Source organism: Amphibalanus amphitrite, unplaced genomic scaffold (genome assembly GCF_019059575.1).
Source record: "Amphibalanus amphitrite isolate SeventyFive unplaced genomic scaffold, NRLGWU_Aamphi_draft 001496F_arrow, whole genome shotgun sequence".
NCBI lineage: Eukaryota > Metazoa > Arthropoda > Thecostraca > Balanomorpha > Balanidae > Amphibalanus > Amphibalanus amphitrite.
The window spans coordinates 89,184-111,458 of NW_024882989.1; the positions used below are offsets into that span (position 1 = coordinate 89,184).

Here is a 22,275-nt window from a genome sequence, read left to right on the forward strand (position 1 = left end):
ACAGTTATTGACACCCGATTTTAAGGTCTTAGGTCAACCGGTGACCTCTTAGGTAAGGTCAAGTGCCATAAGGCATGGGTTCAGTTTTTGACGAATAACTTGGCAAAAAGCGGCCGCAGAGCCGCGATTTTGACATCATCGTGTTCGCTTTGTTGAGATGTGTCGAATGATATACTTTGTGTTGGGGTAAGGTCAACTTAAGGTGTTGATCTCAGGTCACGGTCAGGTCACGGCTTCCAGGTCACGAACTTTGTCGAATGAGGTCATGTCGCATATCTTTTGATTTGGCAGGTCTTCTGAAGCCCATTGCTGGCTCTCCCGACTTGCTAGTTCAATTGGATAAGGAGTTATTGACGAAAATCTAATATGGACCTAGTGAAGTCATAAATGACGTCACGCAAGGTCAACAATGCAAAAGTGACGCATCAAACTTGCAAGAAGTGCATGAAATCACGATTCGATGTGCTTGGGATTGGGATAGCCTGAGATCTTTCCTGACGCCAAAATAGCAGTTTTTATTTTTCCCCATTGACTTGAAATGGTGAGGTCACGTAACCGACCTTTCGTCATGTGACCTTTAGGAAAAATCTGAGATATACAAGTTGTGAGACCTCTAGAGGATACTAGGTCCTGTAAGTTTAATCTCCTTGTGAAAGCTCCTCTGGCACTGAGAGCGTTGCGAAGTTGCGACCTCTGTAGATCGTGCAGAGGTTCACTTCTGACGCCATAGGTTAATGACCTGACCTGACCCGAAAATGCGGCTGGTGTCAAAATATAACCTGCCGATTTTCAAAATTCGAATGGCATTCGATTCCCTCAACGTGATCTACAATTTGAAGAAAGAAAGTCCCAAAAACGCAAATAGGGGGCAGTACCTAGGGGGATAAAAACTGCACATTTCAGATGCCTTTTCAACTTCTCACCACGGCCCTGTTTTTCAACCAATTTTGACGCAACTACTGCCGATTAACCCTCGCCCGCACATGCCATTTTCCCATCCTAGAACGCACATGGGGGGGGGGGGTGGTTGCCACCCCCCCCGCGCCGTTTCGTTCCTGTTGGAGATAGAGCTTAGCGGTAAGACCAAAAAGATTCTTTGGGAAGAGACGAATCCAATGATACCCAGTTTTACCTTCTCAGGTCAGTCATTGACCTTCCAGGTCAGGTCAAACTAAAAAATGATGCTGTTTTGGGTCACCGTTGGATATCAAGTGCGCTGCTTATCAAATACCGATGACGATGCTGTTTTCTGGTGCCAAGCCAGCTAGAACCTCTTTGTCACACTACCCGACCAGATTTTTGCTGCTGAGGTCATTTCAGGTCAAGTTAGGTCAAGGTCAATTATATGTGTTTGTATGTCTGTGTGTGTCTGTGTGTATACTGATGTGTGCACCGATTGTTTTTGGGTCCATATTACATGAAATCATGATCTGAGAAGCTTTTACCAAAAATGCAGTCAAAAAACTTCACAAAAAGTAAATTCAGCTTGCCTAAAACGCAATTATCTTAGATGACCTAGGTTGACCTTGACCCTGACCTTGACCCCTGTACATCGTCGCACAACATGTTCCATGATAGGTGGGCGGTAAGACTGGCAAAAAAGGCCGAAATCAGGGTGTCAAAAGCTCACAAGGCCCATGGCAAACGCAAGATGTTGAGAATTGGCCATTTGGGTCATGACATGACCTGAAAAACAAGGTCATATCTCCGAAACCAAAAATCACAGAAACTTGAAATTTTCAGTGGACATCCAGAAAGGATAGAGGAGCAGCTATACGAAAAATCAGCCTTCTAGCTCCAAAAATGTTGAGTACAGAGCAGAAAGACTACCTGGGGGGGGGGGTGGCAACCCCCCCCCATGTGCGGGCGAGGGTTAAAGCAGGATGAATCAGGAATTGACATGCATTACAAAAATAAGCATTTCGAAAAATCATAGGCGAATACAGGTTATGGAATTTGGAGGCACATGGAATACATAATCAATCGGATGTTTTGTTGGTGCTGTCACCAAAACGGGCTGGCAAATTAATAATCTTATTATAATACAAAAGCGTGTGATAAAATGACTGAAATTAGATTGAATATTCATAGGCGGCGTCAGGGCACCGAAGGTGGGAGGTGACATTGACCTCTCCTTTTTCCTGGAACCGCATATGATCCGTTTCTTGTTCACTTCTAAAGCTGTTATACCTACAAATAATGTTGATATGCCTACATAATGAATAATTACAGTTATAATGCATCAGCATCGTGATCTTTAACCCGCGCGGGGCTGGGGGGGGGTAAATTTTACCCCCCCTCGCGAATTTTTGCGATATCTCAAAAACGGCGGCGCGCAGCGCCGCCAAACTTTCAGTACCTTTTCTTACATCAATTTGACACGTTCCCTGAAAATTTGAGCGAAATCCGTCGGAAAATTTTTGAGAAATTGACGTTTTAGTGACGTCATGTTCGCCATTTTCGCCTCAAAAACGGCAAAAGTTCAAACGCCGCTAACATCTTCATTTTTAAAGGAATCAAGACGTAACAAAAAAGGTTATACGTAATTTTACTTTGTCTATCAAATGGCTATCTCGGTTTTTTGAAAATTTTGGATTTTGGCCTAATTTTTTTCAAAAAACTTACTTTTTTTGGGAAAATCATTATAAAATCCAAAATTTTGAGTCTATCGAAAAAAACGGAATATATGTCAGAGAGGTGGTCTATGTGCACCTACATACCAAATTTTAGAAGAATCGGTTCAAAAATGTGGGAGTTATTCAAAATTTTATGACGTCACGACACACAAATTTTTTGAAAACTGACTTTTTTGGAAGTTCTAGACCTCGTACGGAAACAAAAATAGCACTATTCGATTCGCCGTGAAAAACTGCATCAGATAGACACCTTTTTAGGCCTTAACAACCAACTTCAAAATTTGACCTCACTTGACCTGACCTTGACCTGACCTCGACCTGAAATTCATCCAGAGGTGGTCCATATCACTTATTGAGTGTGTCTATTGAATTCTACGATTAAAATGACCCATAAAACATGTGTCGCACATGCCCTTTCTATATTTTGTTTTTTGGTGACCTGACCTGACCTGACCTGACCTTGACCTTGACCTCTGAATGATATTGTATGCAACGAATATTGTCTTGGTAGCCTATGAACACGTTTTGGGCGATCAGTCTCAGTCCATGACTCAATTCTTCGGCAACTACGGTGCAAGGCCGATACTGTAGAAACTTGCAATTTGTACCCTTGACCTGACCTTGACCTTGACCTCAAAATTTAAATTAAGTACATGTTTCTAGTAGTTCGTGATGAGAGCTTTCGATTGGCGTTTGAATTTTCCAAATCGGACCATTAGTTCGGGAGATAACAGGGGGGTAAAATTTACCCCCCCCCCAGCCCCGCGCGTTCGGCTGGAGACCCCAGCCCCGCGCGGGTTAACCAAATGACTCGCTTCACAAATTGGACCTCCCGATTCCCCATGCCCTGGAACCGCTCCTGATAAAGATATCAACTTAACCCGCGCACCGACGGGGGTCTGCGCCAACTTCGCACCGACGGGGGGGGCGGATGACCGCCCCCCCCCCTGAGATCTCGAGAACGAAGCAAGATAGCGACAAGCGGTAAACGGCATCGGATACGCACGGCCAAGATCTACAATTTTTACTAAGGTCATTTTCAGGTCAGGTCAAAGATGACGTCACAGGGGTCGAAAAAGTCAAAATAGCGGCGCTAGATATGGAGAGAGTTTTTCTCGAATAACTTTCGAATTAGTCAAGATAGGAACAAACTAAGGGCATCATCGTGATCCTCTCGTCAATCCGCATCAAATGATATATATGTTGACCTCGAAAGGTCAAGGTCAAAGGTTGACCTCAGGTCACGTGACCTCGAGGTCATCATGTATATCATTCGATGCGTCTTGACGAGCTGAACACAATGAGACCATCCACGCGTCTGTATCTTGTTCATGTACGGAGTTATTGGCCAAAAACCTTTGGTGACCTTTGATGACGTCACATGACCTCACAGCTGCCCAACAGCAAAACAGACCTCAAGGTAGTGAAGTTTGATCGTATATGAAGTCATGTATGGTATATGGGGCCATTCCGACCCGTTTTAGTGGTAAAAACAGGGAGTTGATTTTTCCCCCTTTGACTTATAATGGGGAGGTCGCGAAATTGACCTGACCTTAGGTCACCGATATCAAAATTCCGAGATATACAAATTGTAGCTACTAATGACCTAATAATATCCTGCGACTTTCAAAGGCCTCCGACATCTACTGTAGCTCTGGCACGGTGACAAAGTTGCAAAAAAGTGACTTGAGGTTGGGTCATTCAAAGTGACCTGGTGACCTGACCTTAAAAGGTAGGAGGTTAAAACTTGCACACCATGTGTAAAATTGATGAGGTTATAGTCATACCAAATTTCGCGGCGCTACGCGCCGCGGTTGTAGCGCCGCGGTTTTCCCGCTATTCGCGAAAACCCTCAGGGGGGGGGGGGGGGGCGGATATCCGCCCCCCGTCGGTGCGAGGGTTAAAATGTCCAGGAAAAGTGCCCACTGCCCAGCTTAGTTTTAAGAAAAGTCAGAAAATTTCAGCATCATAGCTCCAGCCGTTTCGAAGACATTCCCGAAAAGCATCAGGGATGGATGTAAACACCCCCCCCCCCCTGCCACTAATATGGTTAGCGGAACATCCGCTCTTTACCAATTGTGCGGCAATCGGCGATAGTTCTTGAACAGATCTTCACTCGTCGGCGGCCAGTCGTTACCTATCGCATGACGTACAGTCACCAGCACTTGCTACTAATCACCTCGTTTTTGTTCAGCAGTTTGAAGACCGATCAATTCTCAGTCGCGCAAGATACGTCAAACGATCCGTTTGGTCCTCCGATTTTCGAATATCTTACTTGTTTTTGTATCCCGCGCCCTGGTGTGGGTCTGAGCCACCTTCGCCCTGGTGGGGGGGGGCCAAAATGACCCCCCCCCGTCTAACTCGAAAACGAAGAGGGCTAGGAAGACGCGGAAAAAAGCAAACGAAAGCCCATAACAAGTACGTTCGAAAGTATTTCGGTCATTTTTTCGCTAAGGTCAATATTGAGGTCGCTAGAGGTCATCATAGGTCAAATTTCAGTGTTTTCGGTGTTGCCGGACATATTCCGCTGTAGCTCGGAAACTAGAAGAGCTAGAGAGCCGCGGAAAAAAGCAATCGATAGCTCTTTTCAAGCTCTTTCGCCAAGGTTCGTCAGATTTGACCTCAGCTCAACGGTTTGGCCTACAGAGGTCATGCAAGGTCAACTTGGCAAATTTCTTTGAAAATGTTTTTAACTATAGCATGCATTCACGAGAAAATAGAGAAACGATTCATGCACCATCGTGCTTGGCTCGTCGAGACGCGTCGAATGATATATAGTTTGACCTCGAAAGGTCATTTTGAAAATTTGACCTCAGGTCAAGGTCATGACCTTACCGAAATAGGTCATGCTGCATATCATTCGATCCGCATTGACGAGACAAACACGATAAACGTCGAACGGAGTCTTTATCTCTATTCAATAACAAGTAAGTGCAGAAAAACCGCTGGTGACCTCTGGTGACCAGGGAGATGACCTAGCGTGACCTCAGCGAGGTCACAAGCAAATGGTTTCACATGGGCTGTGATTTGCTGACCCAAGACACTTCAATAACGAAATATAGGAACAATCACGCCCGATTTAGCTGAAAAACAACTACTTTTCGATTCTCCCATTGACTTATAATGGGGAGCAGCGATGACCTGACCTGACCTTAGGTCACATTTATAAAAAATCCGAGATAGCCATTTTGTAGAGCTGGGTGACATCTTCAAGTACTGTAAATTCTACATCGATCGGATAAAAGCTGTGCCTTTGAGAGAGCTTTGAACTTTTTTAGAGGTGGTGTCAGTTTTGGTGACCTTGTGACCTGACCTGACCTGACCCGAACCCCCCAAAAAAGGACATGATGTAAAAATGTTGAATAAACAGCTATACAAAGTTTCAGGGCGCTAACTCAAGTGGTTTCTGAGTTATCGCTGAAAAACCACAGGGGGGGGGGGGGGCCAAAATGGCCCCCCCCACCAGGGCGAAGGGTATATTAGAAGCATTTTGGGATGGGGAGCCAAAAAACCTCTTTTCTGCCCTGAAGTGTGCCCCAAGAAGTCGTAGAACCTAGCCCCGCCTCTGATCCACAGACCACTAGTGCCATCTCTTGTCAGCCGAACAAGCCGCAGAAGTAAATAATGTCACGTGACCTTTGCACACGCTACAATTACTACGCAGCTGTAGTGGGGGAAGCGGGGCGGAGGCGTGGGGAGGGACGCGATCGGTCGGCTGGGGTCAGGTCGCCGAGGTCAGAGGTCATCCGCCGGAGGGTGTTTGAGCGGTTGGGCCGTGTGGGCTGGCCTGCGGAGTGGGGAGCGCCGGGACCTGTCTGGAAACAAGCCCTACAACGCTGTGACAGTCGAGAATATTGTGAGGAAAGAGAGAGAGAGAGGGAGATGGAGAGGGTGAGAGAGAGAGACAGGAAGAGAGCAAGAGAGAGAGAGAGAGAGAGAGAGAGAGAGAGAGAGAGAGAGAGAGAGAGAGAGAGAGAGAGAGAGAGAGAGAGAGAGAGAGAGAGAGAGAGAGAGAGAGAGAGAGAGAGAGAGAGAGAGAGAGAGAGAGAGAGAGAGAGAGAGAGAGAGAGAGAGAGAGAGAGAGAGAGAGAGAGAGAGAGAGAGAGAGAGAGAGAGAGAGAGAGAGAGAGAGAGAGAGAGAGAGAGAGAGAGAGAGAGAGAGAGAGAGAGAGAGAGAGAGAGAGAGAGAGAGAGAGAGAGAGAGAGAGAGAAGAAAGACTGGAGGGAAGGGGTAACGACGGGAGGAGAGAAAAGAGAGAAAACTGAAAAGGAAAGCCAGAGAGGGTAAAATGAGAAACAAGGCAATGGGTAAATCAGTGAGAGGGAGCGAGATAGGAAATATCTAGTTGTGTCAGCTTGTTTCACATGTAAAATGTAAATTTGCTTTCCATCATTACAGCTTGGGATTGGAAATTAAATCTTAGCATCCTTATGCAACCCACGTTGACGGGATGCAGTAGCGGCGGAACACCTACAATTAAGGGGATGGGGCACTGCCGACTTTTGGTCCTATTATTTCCATGCAACGCTCATAGGGCTAATGTTGAAATGCCAAAATCAAAGGGGGTCACGGTGCCCCGGTGCCCTCCCCGTTCCGCCGCCTATGACGGGATGGGGACGCTTTTATGGTCGTCGTTGGGAGCTCGGGACTAATGGGGTCTGGGCTGGGGATGATGTTGAAGGTTTCGCAAATGTTTCATAAAAGAGATGCTATTTTTTGCACAACCTATTAAACATTTTTTTACGTTTGCTATGAAAATGTTAGGCCCAGTTCCTTCAAGATCAGGTCCACGACTTCACAGCTTACAACAGGGGCTAGCTAACATAACAATTAACCTGCGCCGTGTTGGTGGCATGAACTTTCCATCGAGTGCTGGGGGGGGGGGGGGGCGTTTCACGCCCCTCCGTCTAACTCGGCTCCTGGGCCACGTAACGACACGCGGTAAGCGGCAATCGAAAGAGCGTCAAAAATAAGGAGGAAAACACTCGGTCATTTTAAGGTCAGGGCAAAGGTCAGGTCACCAGGGTTCAGCAAAGGTCAAATTTTGTTGATTTCAACGATTTCGAACAACTGACGGCTAACTCGGGAACCAATAGAGCTACAGCGCCGCGGAAAAGCGCATTCGATAGCTCTTTTAACGCTCTTTCGCCAACATGTCCTCAAATTTGACCTCAGATCAACGGTTTAGCCCCATGAGGGCATCGCTCTGATTGACCTCAAATTTCACCTCAAATCAACGGTGTTTTCACCGCTCTAGCACGTCTCTGTCAAAAGTCAAAGAACTGCTGAAGACCTTTTTTGTCCTAAAATGACCTCAGGGGCACACACAGGGGTCACAGGTGCAATTTTCCGATTCAGTGTGTCATGTTTACCTATGGACCGATGTTTGAGAGGGTGTAGAACGAAATTCGTCCAAAAAAAAGGCGCATTTCAATTTTCTCCCATTGACTTATACCTAATGTAGCAGTCGCAAAATTGACCTGACCTTAGGTCACAGACATAAAAATCCGAGGTATCCATCTTATATACATACTGTTACCAAAAGGATTTACTGAAAGTTTCAAAGTGATCGCTCAGTCGGTGTAGCTACGGCGAGCTTTCGATTTTTTTCTGAGGTAAGGTCACTTGACGTTACCTGGTGATCTGACCTTGAATGACGCTACGCGTCGCGTCGCCGTTTTTGAGATATTCGCGAAAAACTTGAGGGGAAGGGCGTAAAACGCCCCCCCCCCCAGCACGGCGCGGGTGGTCGACATAGTGACTCGGACTGAACAAATGTCTTTAACGTTTCAACGGTTGAACAAGGTGAGAGGATTGAGGTAGGCTTGTATCGGATTTTCTTCTGCTTGTCGATAGTTTAGGTTGAAGTTAATTTTGCGAGCTGTCCATAATCATTCAAGAGGGTAATTCAGCTGCACATCGTTCGGGTTAAAAAAAAAATACCAAACATTCTCAAATTTTGCAGTAATGAGCCAGTAGTCTACGAATATATTCAAAAAACAATTAGAAAAAGAATAAGCGGACCGGTTTCATCTATCAAAGACTTCTTTAGCGCTTTTTCAAAAAAGTATAAGAAGAAAACTAGCACAGTGACAATCGTTTGAAATGAAATTGGATTCAGTAAGAACTAAGAACTTCATTGTCCGAAAACCGCTGATAGTTGATAGCTCAATGACACTTAGAGCCGTGCATAAGAAGGCGTGAAAACACTCTCCTCATCTCGTTCTATTACGAGAGGACCATGTCATGGCGTGAGAAAGGTGTTCTCAAAATAAATGACACTGTATGAGTGAATAAATATTCCACGCCCCCTTGGGCTATTGACGGACCCTACCACCTGATTGGGTGGTGCAGCCGTTTCGCCCTCCACCTGAGATCTCGGAAAGTTACCGACCGATTTTAAACATTCAAAGAGCGTTCGATAGCCCCACCAGGGAACTACCTTGTTACCAGGTTTCGTTGACCTAGGTGCAACCCATGACGTCACAAGTCAGGTCAAAGGTCGCATTTTTTCCCCGATTTAGTCTAAGGAATGCGTTACAGTCAGTTAACACATCAAATAAAAGGCATGTTATCGAAAAACATCGATGGAGCGTTGGTTGTCTAATACATATGTTGCCTAAAGAGGTCATTGATGCCAGGTCGGTTCACAGAGGTCAGGTCACTAAGGGTCACAATATGAACCCAACTATGCTAGGGTCGTGCGATACATGTTTTATGGCCAATTTTACATTTAAAATTCAATGGTGTGGGCTAGACGGCTAAGGCCAGTTTAGATTACATTCTGGTGGAGTTCAGTCAAGGTCAGGTCAAAGAAGGTCAAATTTCAAAGTTGATATTTTGCATAAAAGGGGTATCTACTCGACGCAGCTCATCACAGGAAATCCAGTGGTGGTCTTTGGCTTGCTTTGTGTGTTCTGCGACGGCTAAAAATTGAAATTGAAACTTTTACGTAATAAATTTTAAATAGTTATTTTTTTGCCATAACTTTGCTAAAAATGGAGCTATCGAGTTTAAGTTTGGCATATCTAGAGCAGATAGTTATATAACATAAATTTCAGTTTTAATCTTGAAAGTTGTTGGTATTTTGAGGGTATTATACTTCTATAGTTTTGATGGTCAAAATCAATTTTTGTTTGGAAATAAGAGTTAGCAGTTTGGTAGCGCTGTTTATTTGACATCTTGTTAATCTTAAATATTTTTCGTTATCTTCGAAACGGTAAGCGTGACAGCTCTTCCCGCTAAACCTTTTATTGAGTCGAAAATGACGGAACATGACATCCCTCTGACGTCATTTGTGACTAACCTTTCATAAGAGCTCTGGAAAAATTTGGTCACAAGGTGTAAAAATGATGCCCGGAGGGATCTTGAAAGTTTGGTGGCGACATTTGCTATACTTTAGGACAAGGCCTTAAATACACTTTAGGAGATATCGACTGAAAAGGAGAGAGGGGGCCGTTTCGCGCCGCTCTTCCCCCCCCCCCCTCAACGGGGCTTTCAGTTGCTGCTCTCACAGAACTCTTGGTTATATTACAACGTAGTGGAATTGCAAGTGGCAATATGAGCTTCCTGCCAGCGCCGGACCAGAGTTTAAACATGCAGGCTGAATTTTAACATTTAACTTTTGAATTTTTAAACCGTTGAGCTTTTTAGAAGTTGTATAAAATGTTCAGCTCCTTTTTTGGTCCATCACAGCGGGCTTGTATGTCATTTGTCAACCAAAATCGAATTAAAAACTTTTTATTTGGCCTGGCTACCTCGCCAACTTCTTAACTGGATCGTTTAGTAGCTTTTGATTGGGCACTGCCCACGTTGTCTGTCAAACTTTTCGTGTCAACGAGAAGAGGCTGCTGACATCGGTTGTCGCGGTTGGATAATACCAATCCACGTCCCAGTGGCTGCTCGATCGCACTTTCCCTGGCCCCTCTCCCACCAGGCTAGACTTTGCCCGGCACAGCCGTCGCCTCAGTGTCTCGGGCGGTGACCCGTTCAAAGGGGCTCACAATTCGTATGGTGCCGTGGCTCTCAAACCAATACAGAACAGTGAAACGCAAAGGCTCACTTTCCATATAAGGCGAACGGCTGATTCTGGCGCCGGGGCTTCATTCATGCTAAGGCGCCCAATCACAGCGCCGCATTTCAGTTAGTGTCGGGCGCAAAAGCTACTATGCTCCGCCCCTCCATCACGTGACCCTGCCCTCACGTGGCCTCAGTCACGTGGTGTTTCCACCTCTTGGCGCATGGCGGCGCTAGTCTCGCAGGGGCGGTGGTAGCTTGCTCCCCCGCCGTCCGGGGGTGATGGGTAGCAACTGCTGGTGACTGTACTCATGGATGTTACCGAGTTTCGCACGTCATTCGTGCGATTCATGCCCCAATTTTTTCTTGGTTCAGCAAACTTCATACGATGGTCTGCCACCTCTTGTGCGATTAGTCGTACGATGATTGCCGACCCGTTATATATGTGACCGTAATTACGATGGATCTGCAGCATTCGGTGATGGTCGGCGGTGGTCGGCAGTTATTTGGGTCGTGGGCGGTCGTAAGTGGTCGCAACGCCTAGTGGGACCGGGGCTTTAGTGTAAACCCCCCAGAGGATGGTAACAGACTCACAGACGCTTGCTTCAGAAGCTTCACGAAGCTTCTGTTAACCGGAGCTCACCAACTAAAAAAACATGCTTCAAGAGCAACAATGTATATTTGGCTTCCGTACAAACAATACGAGGGGCACACCAGCCATGAACATTGTGAGACTCTTCACTTATGCATACGAATTTATACGAAGCGTTCAGCAATGCACAAGCGGCAAATAAACACCACGATACAACTTGAATGCACTTTGAATGTGAATACAAGACATTCAGCGCCCTCATATTGGATAAGGCACAGCGCACAATATTTGAAGAGAGCGACGGCGTTCCTGGGTGGTCGCCCGTCTGCGTGAGATAATGAGACTGGATCACTACAGTGCAAGGCTTTTTCGAAGTCACCAACAAAATGCATAAGCTTGTAGCATCACAACAAAATTAATGTACGTACTCACAACCTAGGCCACGTGGCCGTGCACGGGGTCCTGTTAACCAGGTCAAATTAGCACCACTCAACGGCATGCAATGCTCTAGCACATCGGTACTTACAATAAAATGTCCATGCAGACTCAGAGGCTCTATAGGCGATGAACAACACGCAAGCACAATCACCAACGGCCACGCCGCGCGGCACCGACACTGCTCACATCCGCTCTCGGAGACCAACGGCCGAAAACTGACAGATGCGCGCGGCCTTCAAACCGCAAACGGCCGATCTCGTTTCTGATTGGCTGAGTGATTCCATTTCAAATATCATCTTCACGAGGGTAAACAAGATCCACGCATGAAACGACTATCTGTACACGAGTCACGATACCCAGAAGGAAAGAGTTTTCGTGATGTTCTGGATCGCGAGAGTAATATTGATATTTACATGGTAATAATACTCTTCGCTGGCGAATAAGTTCATATTAACCACGTACCGTTACTATGCACATAATGGTAGCAAAGAGTTACCCTTTCAATATACTCTTATCTTGCTGGTTTGATGAAAATGAACCCTCCAGGAGGTAGTAAAAAAGTTTTGACGCGCGTTTGATGATACATTTTATGAAAGGTCACTTTTCGTGTTGTTTGCACTCAAAAGTGAAAGCTATGTGCAGGGTAAATCAGTGGCATCTTTTCCGGTAGAAGGTATATAATCCCAATTTTTGTCAGATTAAAGACTGTGAGTGTTGCCATTCACCATGAATGGGTGGGCCTGTGACCTGTGCTAGAAAATCCCCGTTTTGTACCGCATTATCAGTTCCAGGTATCGTCTTCCTGTAACCATAGAAGCACGCAGGTAAACTGTCTGTGCTGCACCTCGTCTTTAGACTTACAAAAGCTGCGATCCAGGTCGTTTGCAAACGGACGGAGTTTTATACGGCCCGTAACATATGAACCTGCGATTATTTTAGGTGTGAAAGCTGATTTTCCAGCCCTCAGTTTAACAAGGGAGGGTGTGTTATCTCCATGAATTTTTCTTGTCCCGAGCACCATGTTCTTATCAGGTTCAGTAACAGCGTTCATTGAATATTGTTTCCACCAATAGACGCTGCTTACTGCTCGTTATACCGTGCAGACGGAGGCACCGCTCGGTCTTCAAAGGATTGCAGTCTAAAGGCTTAACCGGCTGCGGTGCTGCGCCCGTCCTTGAACCAGTCTTATCCAGTCCAACTGATCCCTTTGGCCAATCTGGGCCATTCCGACGATTAATTCGTCAGTCTAACCTTGCCCAGTGTACCCCTCTTTGACTCGATCATTTGCACGGACTAGGCAGAAGTCTGGCCCATGAAATTTTACCATTCCCTCTGTCCACCTTGACGCTGTTGCTCAAGGAACAATAGCGTCAGTTGATCGTCTCTGACCCTCCCTCGGACCCTCCCCACTGGGGAAGCTGACGACTGTTGCCATGGCTGGCTCTGGTGACATTGAGACTTTATAGACTGTCATTGAGCCGTCTGGGCCCGGTGCACCGGCTGATGTCATCGTTCTGAAGCCGGGCGGAGACGCCAACATTTTTATTGACTGTCGCGAGGCGACGAGCATTTACCACATTTGTGAGGCTGCATGAATGATGACAGGCATTGCTGGTTCCTTTATATTCTATTCATATAGAAATTGATAGAAATAAACGGCTTGAAATTCCCGACTAACACATTTGAATCTCTGTGAGGTGTGCTTGTTCCCACAATACCGACTAAAAAACAGTCAGTCTAAAAACAGTCACTCCACTACAGTTTTACCCCTTCCTTTCAAGTGACCGGCGTCTCTCCTTCCCACAGATCCTGGAGTGCCAGGGATTCGCCATCGAGTCTCGAGGCGTGATCCAGGTGAAGGGGAAGGGACAGATGGAGACGTACTTCGTCAACGAGTACACGGGCACGTGCATGCGGCACCGACTGTGCCCGGCGGCGGCGACGGAGGGCGAGGACCCGGCGGCCGTCAGTCGACAGGGCAGCACACGCCGCAACCTGGCCTCGGTGGTGTACGGCATGGTGCAGAACCGACGGCGGATGACTCTGCGCTCAGGTCAGGTGATACCGGCCAGTCTGTGAGACCGGCCGACGGCCCGAGCGGCCACCTCTCTCCCTCCGTCTCTTTCTTAGCTTCTCCCTCACCGCCTTCTTGTCGACCTTTCTCTCTTTCACTCCATTTCTTTTTCTGCCCCCGCTTTATCCCTCTCCCTTTCTTTCTGTTTCTCCTCTTCCAGTCTCGTTTCTCTCTCTCTCTCTCTCTCTCTCTCTCTCTCTCTCTCTCTCTCTCTCTCTCTCTCTCTCTCTCTCTCTCTCTCTCTCTCTCTCTCTCTCTCTCTCTCTCTCTCTCTCTCTCTCTATGTTCTCTTTCCTCTCCCAGCTAGTACCCTGCCTGAGCTACCTGTCCCAATTTGACCCTAACAAGCTCGCATCTCGCTTGGCACCAAGAGCAGCATTCCGACTGCACTGCCGCTGCACCAGGCTGACTTGCTTCCGGGATTGCTTTGGGAACCGTCTGCGATGCCGCCTGCCCTGCAGAGCTTGCACATAGATTCACACGAATGACTTGGTCGCCGACCATGATTTTTGGACTGGCGACCCTTCGATCATGCCCTGTGAGGCCTTTGTGATGCATTTTGTTGTTCCCTGGCGATTCTTGCCTTTTGCCTGTATATTTGTGGAATACGCTTTTTTAAATATTCACATTTTGCTCGCTTTTGTTCATGCGTTTGCTGCTTTTCGAAGGCTTTATTGAAACGTTTTATATAGCGACGTTTGGTTTACCGATCGCTGGTTATGTTTCGATCATCGCCTTTGTAGATAAAGGTCTGCAACGTTTTATGTAGACGATGCTTTTTTACCGGACTGCAAATTATTGCACCCGTGTTATGTTTTGCCTTTCCATATGCACGTTGTTTTCTGCCGTATTTGACCATGCACCTTACATACCATATATCTAGACGTGTACTATTAATTTGGAATTTATGTTAAGCTGTCTATTGCTTGTGAGGAAATTTGCGTAACTAACTTTTTGGGAAGCCTGTGTGAACACGATTTAGGTCGTCGGGTCGATGCTTTGTACATACGCCATGGTATTTGCTATTTGCTTTTTGCTCCGCGTCCGGTCTGGCTTGTCATGGATCATGCATTCCTGCACGCATTTTCTATTAGCCTCATGAATTTGGTGACCTCTAAGAGCTTCTGCTGTATGTGTACTTTTGTCAACGGGTGCCATGTTAAGTAATGATATGATGCTGCATACTAGGATGGCATACTATGGATCTAAAAAGCCGTAATTTTGCTAAACACTGCAGTGAGCTAGTCATTGTGCATCGTACCTGACGTGAACAAACGCGCCATATCTCTGTATGATCCGTCTATGTGAGAGTTTTATTCTCACTGGCGCGTGATTGTGTGTTATTTCTGTAACCTGTTGGGCCGCGGCTGTTTCTACGTTCATGTTCCGAGGTTGTGTGCGGCAGCGGCTCCAGATTGTAGTGGTGGTGTCTTTTCTCTCCATTCAGTGGACTGAAAATAGTGAATCAGACTTTCTTGTCCTAACCTGGCCGGGTCGGTCAGGTCAGGACGGACAGAACAGGGTGTCTGAACGTGCCGTACTGTTCGCAGTGTCTCGTCGCCAGCAGAAGAGGTCATTTCAGACCCGTCGAAGACCACCGACGCTGGCACCCGGCGGCACTGCCTCGGCCCCGGGCAGTCCAGTGTTGTGAGGCGGATCCGCCCGCCCCACCCCCGCCTGCACAGTCACCGCCGCCCGCCAGGAGCAGACACCACCGTCCCTCGCCAAACGGGTCAAATTGTCCACACAGCAGCCTCATCGGAAGACGGCGAAATAGTCATCAGGACCACCGTCATCAGAAGCAAGGTGTCCGGCTTTGGCGGCGGCGGTCGACCCGTATCCTGCCTCGGCGGTGCCCTGTGCCCTCAGAGGTGGAAAACTCCCCCGAGAGGGCGCCGGGACCGCACCCTTTGTACCGCTGCGCCGCTGCCATCGGCGTATCGTCGCCCTCATTGTGTAATAATAAATATCTATTTGTGAGAAATGTCTTTATGGGTCGGGTGTAACTTGTGAGAAATGCAGTGCCAATAGTCACCAGATGGTTACGTAATACTTATGCAAATATTGTTTAGTGAGTGCAAATTATTTCGTTAACCGTGGTGATGAAAGTTGAGGGTTAGTTTCTTGAGTGGAACACGGTATGCCGCATTCTGATCCCCGACCGATCGCATCTGATCTTATGTGTACACGTACTTAGCTAAATTGAGATGCTCCCGTAGTTTTAACCGACCATTTAGCACGCATATAACAACGATGTAAGTGGTAGGTATATTGTAGAAATTCAGCACCGACCTTATCACACACGCACACGCACGCGCTCCACGAGGCACCTGACACGAGTTAGAAGGCGGGCTGTCCCGGCTCCGGTGGCCCGGGGCGCAGGGACACTCGGCGCCGACCGAAGGCAGACGGCGCCGGCACGGGGCACGTGCGCCACGTGATACACGTGCCGCCGCCGACCGCGCGCCCGCCGCGGTTAGTCGATCATAAATAATCAGAGTGTTGCATTGGATCTAAGCTATCCGTACACCGGTTAGGCGCGTCCCGGCTGGCCGCGCGCGTCTCCCCTGTCCGGCGCGCGGTGCCGGCCGGAACGCTCTGGGTCACTTCATGTTAACACGGGGCCGGCTGTATGAAAGTCACAAACTTCGAGACCGTAGATCACATCGGTCCGGCGCACACATCACTAATGCCACATCTGTCCCGGTGGCGGCCACAGACACATACACAGGCCCGCCCGGGCGCACTGGGCGAGCCGGCACTGCAGTTCATGACTACACTGTTGGATCACAAGGAGCTCCGAGCTCGAGATGGGCGGACCGGCCGCCTGGCGCGCGTCCCACGGGCTCCGGCCGGGTTCGGACGCGTCTTCTGCGTCAGCGGCGGCCGGGTCTGGACTGTAGCGGGCGCGTCTCACGGCTGTCCCGCCGCGTCGCTCACACAGCCTCTCATGGTAGGCCGGCCTGGTCTGACCTGACCTGACCTGCCCCGACCTGACCCGACCCCGACCGGCCGGGGCGCGCAGCTCCGTCAGCCGCAGCGATGCGGCACACGAGAGTCACAGCTTTCTGAGCGCGCACAGCGCCGCGTTTCACCGCGACAGGCTGAGACTGCGGTCGTGGCTGGCGTCGGACGACTGCGACAGCTTGCGGAAGAACGGATGTCTGTAAGAGAGAGAACGGTTCGGTTAAAGGATGTCTGCGCTGAAACATCAGGTGTTGAGAGCACGTGAGACCCAAACACGGGACGTGACCCCTGTCAGGGGCGAACTGCCACCGCGACCCGGCGCCACATGCTCATGAATAAATGCCGGCCCGTCTATATGACCGCATTAGCGGGTGGCATGTCCAGAAGCCGTAATGCAATAGTGCGGCATGCATAATGCGCATTTGATTGGAGGTCCATAAATAAGGTTCATAGTGGCTCCCGTGTGTGCGACGGAGCGACTCACACTCGTCCGGCTGAGCCGAGACCTCGGAGTGGACATCGGCTAGTGAAAGTGACCTAAGTCGGCGGTTATAACACGGGTTCTCTCTTTCATGTTGACACGCCGGACGAGTATTTACCGATACACCGTGCTGGTCGGTAGATTACACAAAGCTAAGCACTAGTATTTCTTTAGACTGAAGCTCCTTTTTCATTCTGAGCCCAAGGCAAAGGTATTTTCTCTTTCCAACTAAAATGCACGATGCCTCCGTTTATCTCTCAACTCTTTCTACAACTCCTATAATACGCATGCTGTTTCATCTCCTTACCTGAGTGCGTCCCGCAGGCTGATGCGCTGAGTGGGCTCGTACTCGAGCATCCTTTGGATGAGATCAAACAGTTGGGCGTGCTCCACGTCACTCGACTGCATGTAGCGCTGTGAACCAGAGAACACAGTCAGACACGTGTGAGACGGGAAGGGCGCTGACCCGGCGCCCGGGCACGACCTACGACCTATGACCCGTGATCACGAGTGTGACCGCTGTCACCGCATGGCGCTGAGTCAGTGTTTGTACCCGGTCTGTGTCTGGTCTCAGTAATCAGCAGACATGTCAGAGAGACCTTCCGTGTTTGGACGGACTCCAGGCGGTAGCGGGCTCTAATAAAGCCATCGGTAAGCGTTCCCCACAAACGGCGGAACTTTCAGTCAACACGGATAAACACCGGCTTTAGTCAGTCCCTGAGTGGACAGTGAATACCAAAACAACACAAAGAACAGGGATGGATTCCCTAGCCGTGACCGTGACGGTACGACAGACCGGCAAAAAAAAGCGAACATAAAACATAAGCCCTGTTTGTCTGTGATATGTCTTTTGGTGATTATATAATCAACCCACGTTGTTCGATGTCCAAGTGTCCAGTGCCCTTAGTTCAGGAAATCGTTTATATGTTTGCATGCAGTTTCCGCGCTTCGTGTGGTTTTCAAGCGGACCTGCCCTTCAATATTTCAATGTCACGATTTAGCATTAACTGAAAGTGAGATCACCATTAATCGGCGTGCTTTATAGCCGACAAAAAATACGATGCCGTGTCGAACTACCGTTGCCGGCCGTTTTGGTAAACCCTGAAGGCGACAGGGCGGCGGAAAGCCGTGACGTCAGCTGCTCACCTTTAGGGGTTTGCAGTTTTCCCGGACGTAGCGGGCCGCAGAGGTCTTCTCGTCCCAGTCCAGTCGGCCGCGGTAGAAGTACTTGGTTTTCGTCTTTTGACTCATCCTGCAACAGAGGCGGGGTGGGCTGGGGTCAGGAGAAAGTCGCGGCGGTCGCACTCACTCTCCCACGGTGGACGGCGGTCCCACGACGAATCTCGGTAACCTCCCTGTCCGGGTCAGCCGCCGCGTGACTGCACCGGGCCGCGCCGCCCCGCGCGCGCCGCTTTTATTGGACATGAAGCGATCGGCGGCAGCGTGATCGAGCTGTTCACGACCGGGCTCTCTCGCTAACGCGAGCTTTGAACAGCGATCAGCACTTGACGCTGAGAGGTGCGCCGCACGCAACGCACTCAATCGCGTCCGCAGAATGACAATTAGAACAGGATCGGCGATCGCGCTGGCGCCGGGCAGTGCCAAAGAAACCCACCACCAGGGCACGAACTAGAGCTACTTAGGCCGAGACTGATCCCGCGCTACCATGCAACGGCCGGCCCCGGCCGGCTTTGTTGGATTTGCACGGCACACGTGCGGCTGACCAGTCGCCAAAACAACACCGCGGCTGCAGCCGCAAAAATCCAACCCCCGCCTTCCCCGATGGCAACAGCGCCCGCGGTATAAAAATGGCTGCATAATCTGACATGCAAAGACCAGTTGGGGCGGCTGCTCGCCGACATGAGCCTGTATCGCCCGATCGGAGCATTCGGCAGCCGAGTTCGCTCGGACGCTCGTATAACCGCCACCCGCTGCTCGCTCCCGCCCGTCACGACGCGGCTACCTCAGTGGGACCAACGCCAACCACGGCACTCAAACTACAGCGACTCAATTTAAATTCACATGCACGGCACCCGTGCGCTGCCGGCGATGTGTGGTGGTTGCTCACCTGTACGGCACCGGGCCGAGGATGCGCTCCATCATGGCCAGATGTTCGCGGTTGTCGTGGGTCTGGAACAGAGTGAAGCCCAGGTAGAGCTCGAACAGGATGCAGCCAATGCTCCAGACGTCACAAGTTTGCGACCAGCCCAGCTCTGAAATGGACAGAGATAAACGTCAGCATTAGCGATAGGTAACAAAGACGAAGATTCATTAAAACACGACGGTGACGAACATGATCACTACGAGTTATATCGAATCCCTGCAAATTATGTTTCGTGCTGTTTTGCCGACGAAGGAAATTAGTGCAGTTCATCTAAAAAAGGGTAAAGAAGCACATCGTCTGTGGCGGTCGCCGGCGCTGCAGGTCAAATCTAGCCGCTGGTATTAATGATATCAGCACTTGGTCATCGGTGCTCATCGCTAACCTGGCTGGGAGCTCTGGGACGGCGCGGTCATGCGATGTCAGGGTCCGCCGTTAAACAAGCAACACGGACGAACGTTTGTGTAAGATCCGGTAAGACAGTCTGGGAGGGGTGAACAGACGGACCAACGTCCGGCAGCGCTATAACGGCAACCGGCTCACGGCACGACCAAATATGGAGAAGAGTCCGCTATAATCACTGCACAAAGCGCAGTAAATCTTATTAAGCGTCCTTGTTTGTAGCAGTCACCTTTTACTGACTTGTTATTCCGAACAAGAACAATGCAGACTTTTTCACAGCCTTCGGTTGTGTGCAAACTCTCAGCTTCGCCTCACACGTTCACACACGCATATCCAGTCTTGCACAGTGCAGTCACCATCACGCGACAAAACCAAGCTGTCTATCGTTTCATCAGCACTCTACATTCGCAGCACTCGATTCCTATCACACACACTGCGGGCATTCCTTTCCGGACTTCAGTTCGCGCGACGGCCACCAGACGTCTCGCAGGTCACCCTGGCCCGCGCAGGTCACTCTTGGCCCGGGTACCGACCGAGGCAAACGAGCGACCCGTCGGCCAGAGCCAGGGGCTCCCTCTGATGGTGCCCAATCATCTCCTCCACAGAGCCGAAGCTGACTTCCTCTGGTTTCTCTGAGCCCAGTGCGTACCGCCCGTCCGGTCTCTGGCGTACGATCAGGTTCACTTCCCGTCCAGCGTGACGCAGCGTCAGGGCGTAAGGCGTCGTTGCACCGCCACGTCGGGTGGGACGCACCAGGAACGACCCGTCGCCAGCGTGCTCGAGCAGGGTCCTCGCGGCGGCTCGGTCGACTGGGTGGAACCAGCCGTGCGAGCTGATTGTTAGAGCTGGAGGAGTCCCTGGCTGGTTGGTGGCGGATGCTGGCGGCCGCAGGGGTGGTGAAGGCGGTTTCAGTGGTGGAGATACTGGTGGCGGCGGAAGTGGCCTAGAGGCGATACTGGCGGGTGGTAGCCGTCCCGGTAATAGGGGAGGAGCCCCCAGACCGGACGGAGGTGCCCGGGACGGCGGCAGTGGTGGCAAGGAGGAAGGAGGCGGTGGCGGCTCGGGAGCGAGCTGCTGCTGATGTGGCTGCGGCTCTGGAACAGGCTCCTCTTCGAAGTCGTCACTGTAATCCGTCCACTCCTCTGAATCTGAGAAGAACTCATCTGCCGCTCCAACGTATCCGGGCTGCCCATCAGGCTGGGCAAACGAGTTCGCATATTCCCCTCCGATTTCCTCCGCTGGAACACAATATATGTCTTCATCCGGCTCATGCACAGTGTGCTGGGTCGCAACTCCAACCGATGTGGTCATTTCTGGCATGTCGTGAGGTTCAGTCCCTTCCTCGGTGGGCTCGTTGTATATGTTCTGTGGCTCAAGAGTGGAGGTATTCACATGAACCGGCACAGAGGGCGGCACTGGAGACCTTGAAGGTACCGGAGACCTTGAAGGTACAGGGGACCTTGGAGCTACAGGGGATCTTGGAGGTACAGGCGACCTTGGAGGTACCGGGGACCGCGAAGGAGCAGCCACATGACCTGCAACCGGAGATCTTGTATGCACCGGCGACCGCGAAGGTATGGGCACGTGGCCCAGTGCAGGAGACCTTGCAGGCACCGGAGACCGCGGCGGTACAGGCACAGACTTTGAAGGGGGCGCCTCAGTAGGTTTCACAGGCCTGAAGACTCCCTTCGTCTGTGGCACGGGCGGTGGTGGCGGCTTGGTGAGGCCTCTAGAGCCCAGCACAGCCGGCTGACGCTGCTGGCTGTGCTGTTGGCGATGCTGATCGTGCTGTTGCCCGTGCTGCGGATGACCGAGCCGGTTACGGGACGGTGGTATCTGCTCCTCAGCAGCGCGGTGGTCCAGCTGCTCGAAGCGCTGCTTCATGCGCTCCACGATGTTGGCACCGTCCATGGCGAGTCGTCGCTGTGTCCTCCGATCGACACTGCACACACTACTGAGTAGTCTTAGACAATGTGCAGCGCCGCCGGCGACACAGGCGATAACGGCTCCGAAGGCCACGTGACTAGCACAGTCACTGACCACCGCAGTCACGTGATGTCGCCGTTCTCTGTAGCAGGACCGTCACAGTGGATCACGTGACGTCGCCCGCGGCCGCCGGAGGAAAACACGTGTCGGTGCCGTTCCGGCGGACGTCCCACCGATAGCCGGGACCGACCGGGAGCCGCGGTTCGAGCAGAACTTGGGCGGTCAGCGGCGGGACGTTCTGGTATGATATTGAGGGATGTGGCGGCGGCATGTTCCTAGGGACTGGCCAGAACAGACAGTAGGAATCCACACTGATAGCTGCCTGGCGCAAATATGTCAAAGTAGACTAATGTACAAAAAGTGTTAACTATGGCGTCTGGAAATCTATATTTCGCTGTTGAGTAGGGATTCGCATTGAGTGACCCGATCGTGATTCAAGACTGACTTTCGTGAATTCCGCTGCCCGGACCAGGACCAGGGCCGAGCAACCAGCCCAACCGATCTAAGGTGGGGTGACGGCGCGGGTGGCGTCCCAGTGAAACGGTATCTGCGCCTCGGGGGCAGGGAGTGGTCCGATCCGA

General features: G+C 50.2%; 3 protein-coding genes across 4 annotated transcripts in view; 1 reads left to right on the plus strand and 2 right to left on the minus strand.

The window, feature by feature from the left end:
* Window positions 1-15,741, plus strand: part of LOC122373442 (adenylyl cyclase 78C-like) — a 90,860-nt gene extending 75,119 nt beyond the window's left edge. The window contains exons 22-23 of the mRNA XM_043351510.1: window positions 13,490-13,736; window positions 15,308-15,741. Of these exons, the coding sequence (XP_043207445.1) occupies window positions 13,490-13,736; window positions 15,308-15,408 (348 nt within the window). The 3' untranslated portion in view covers window positions 15,409-15,741. The remainder of the gene's footprint in view (window positions 1-13,489; window positions 13,737-15,307) is intronic.
* Window positions 15,742-16,013: 272 nt separating this feature from the next.
* LOC122373440 (dual specificity protein kinase CLK2-like) overlaps window positions 16,014-22,275 on the minus strand; it is a 40,594-nt gene continuing 34,332 nt past the window's right edge. For both annotated transcript variants that reach the window (XM_043351508.1, XM_043351507.1), the window contains 4 exons: window positions 19,274-19,418; window positions 18,352-18,457; window positions 17,513-17,619; window positions 16,014-16,921 (listed from right to left, as the gene is read on the minus strand). In XM_043351508.1, the coding sequence (XP_043207443.1) occupies window positions 16,849-16,921; window positions 17,513-17,619; window positions 18,352-18,457; window positions 19,274-19,418 (431 nt within the window). In that variant the 3' untranslated portion in view covers window positions 16,014-16,848. The remainder of the gene's footprint in view (window positions 16,922-17,512; window positions 17,620-18,351; window positions 18,458-19,273; window positions 19,419-22,275) is intronic.
* On the minus strand, window positions 19,706-21,850 carry LOC122373441 (extensin-like). The gene has a single exon (XM_043351509.1). The coding sequence runs from the start codon at window positions 21,617-21,619 to the stop codon at window positions 20,219-20,221; it is 1,401 nt and encodes a 466-aa protein (XP_043207444.1). The 5' UTR covers window positions 21,620-21,850; the 3' UTR covers window positions 19,706-20,218.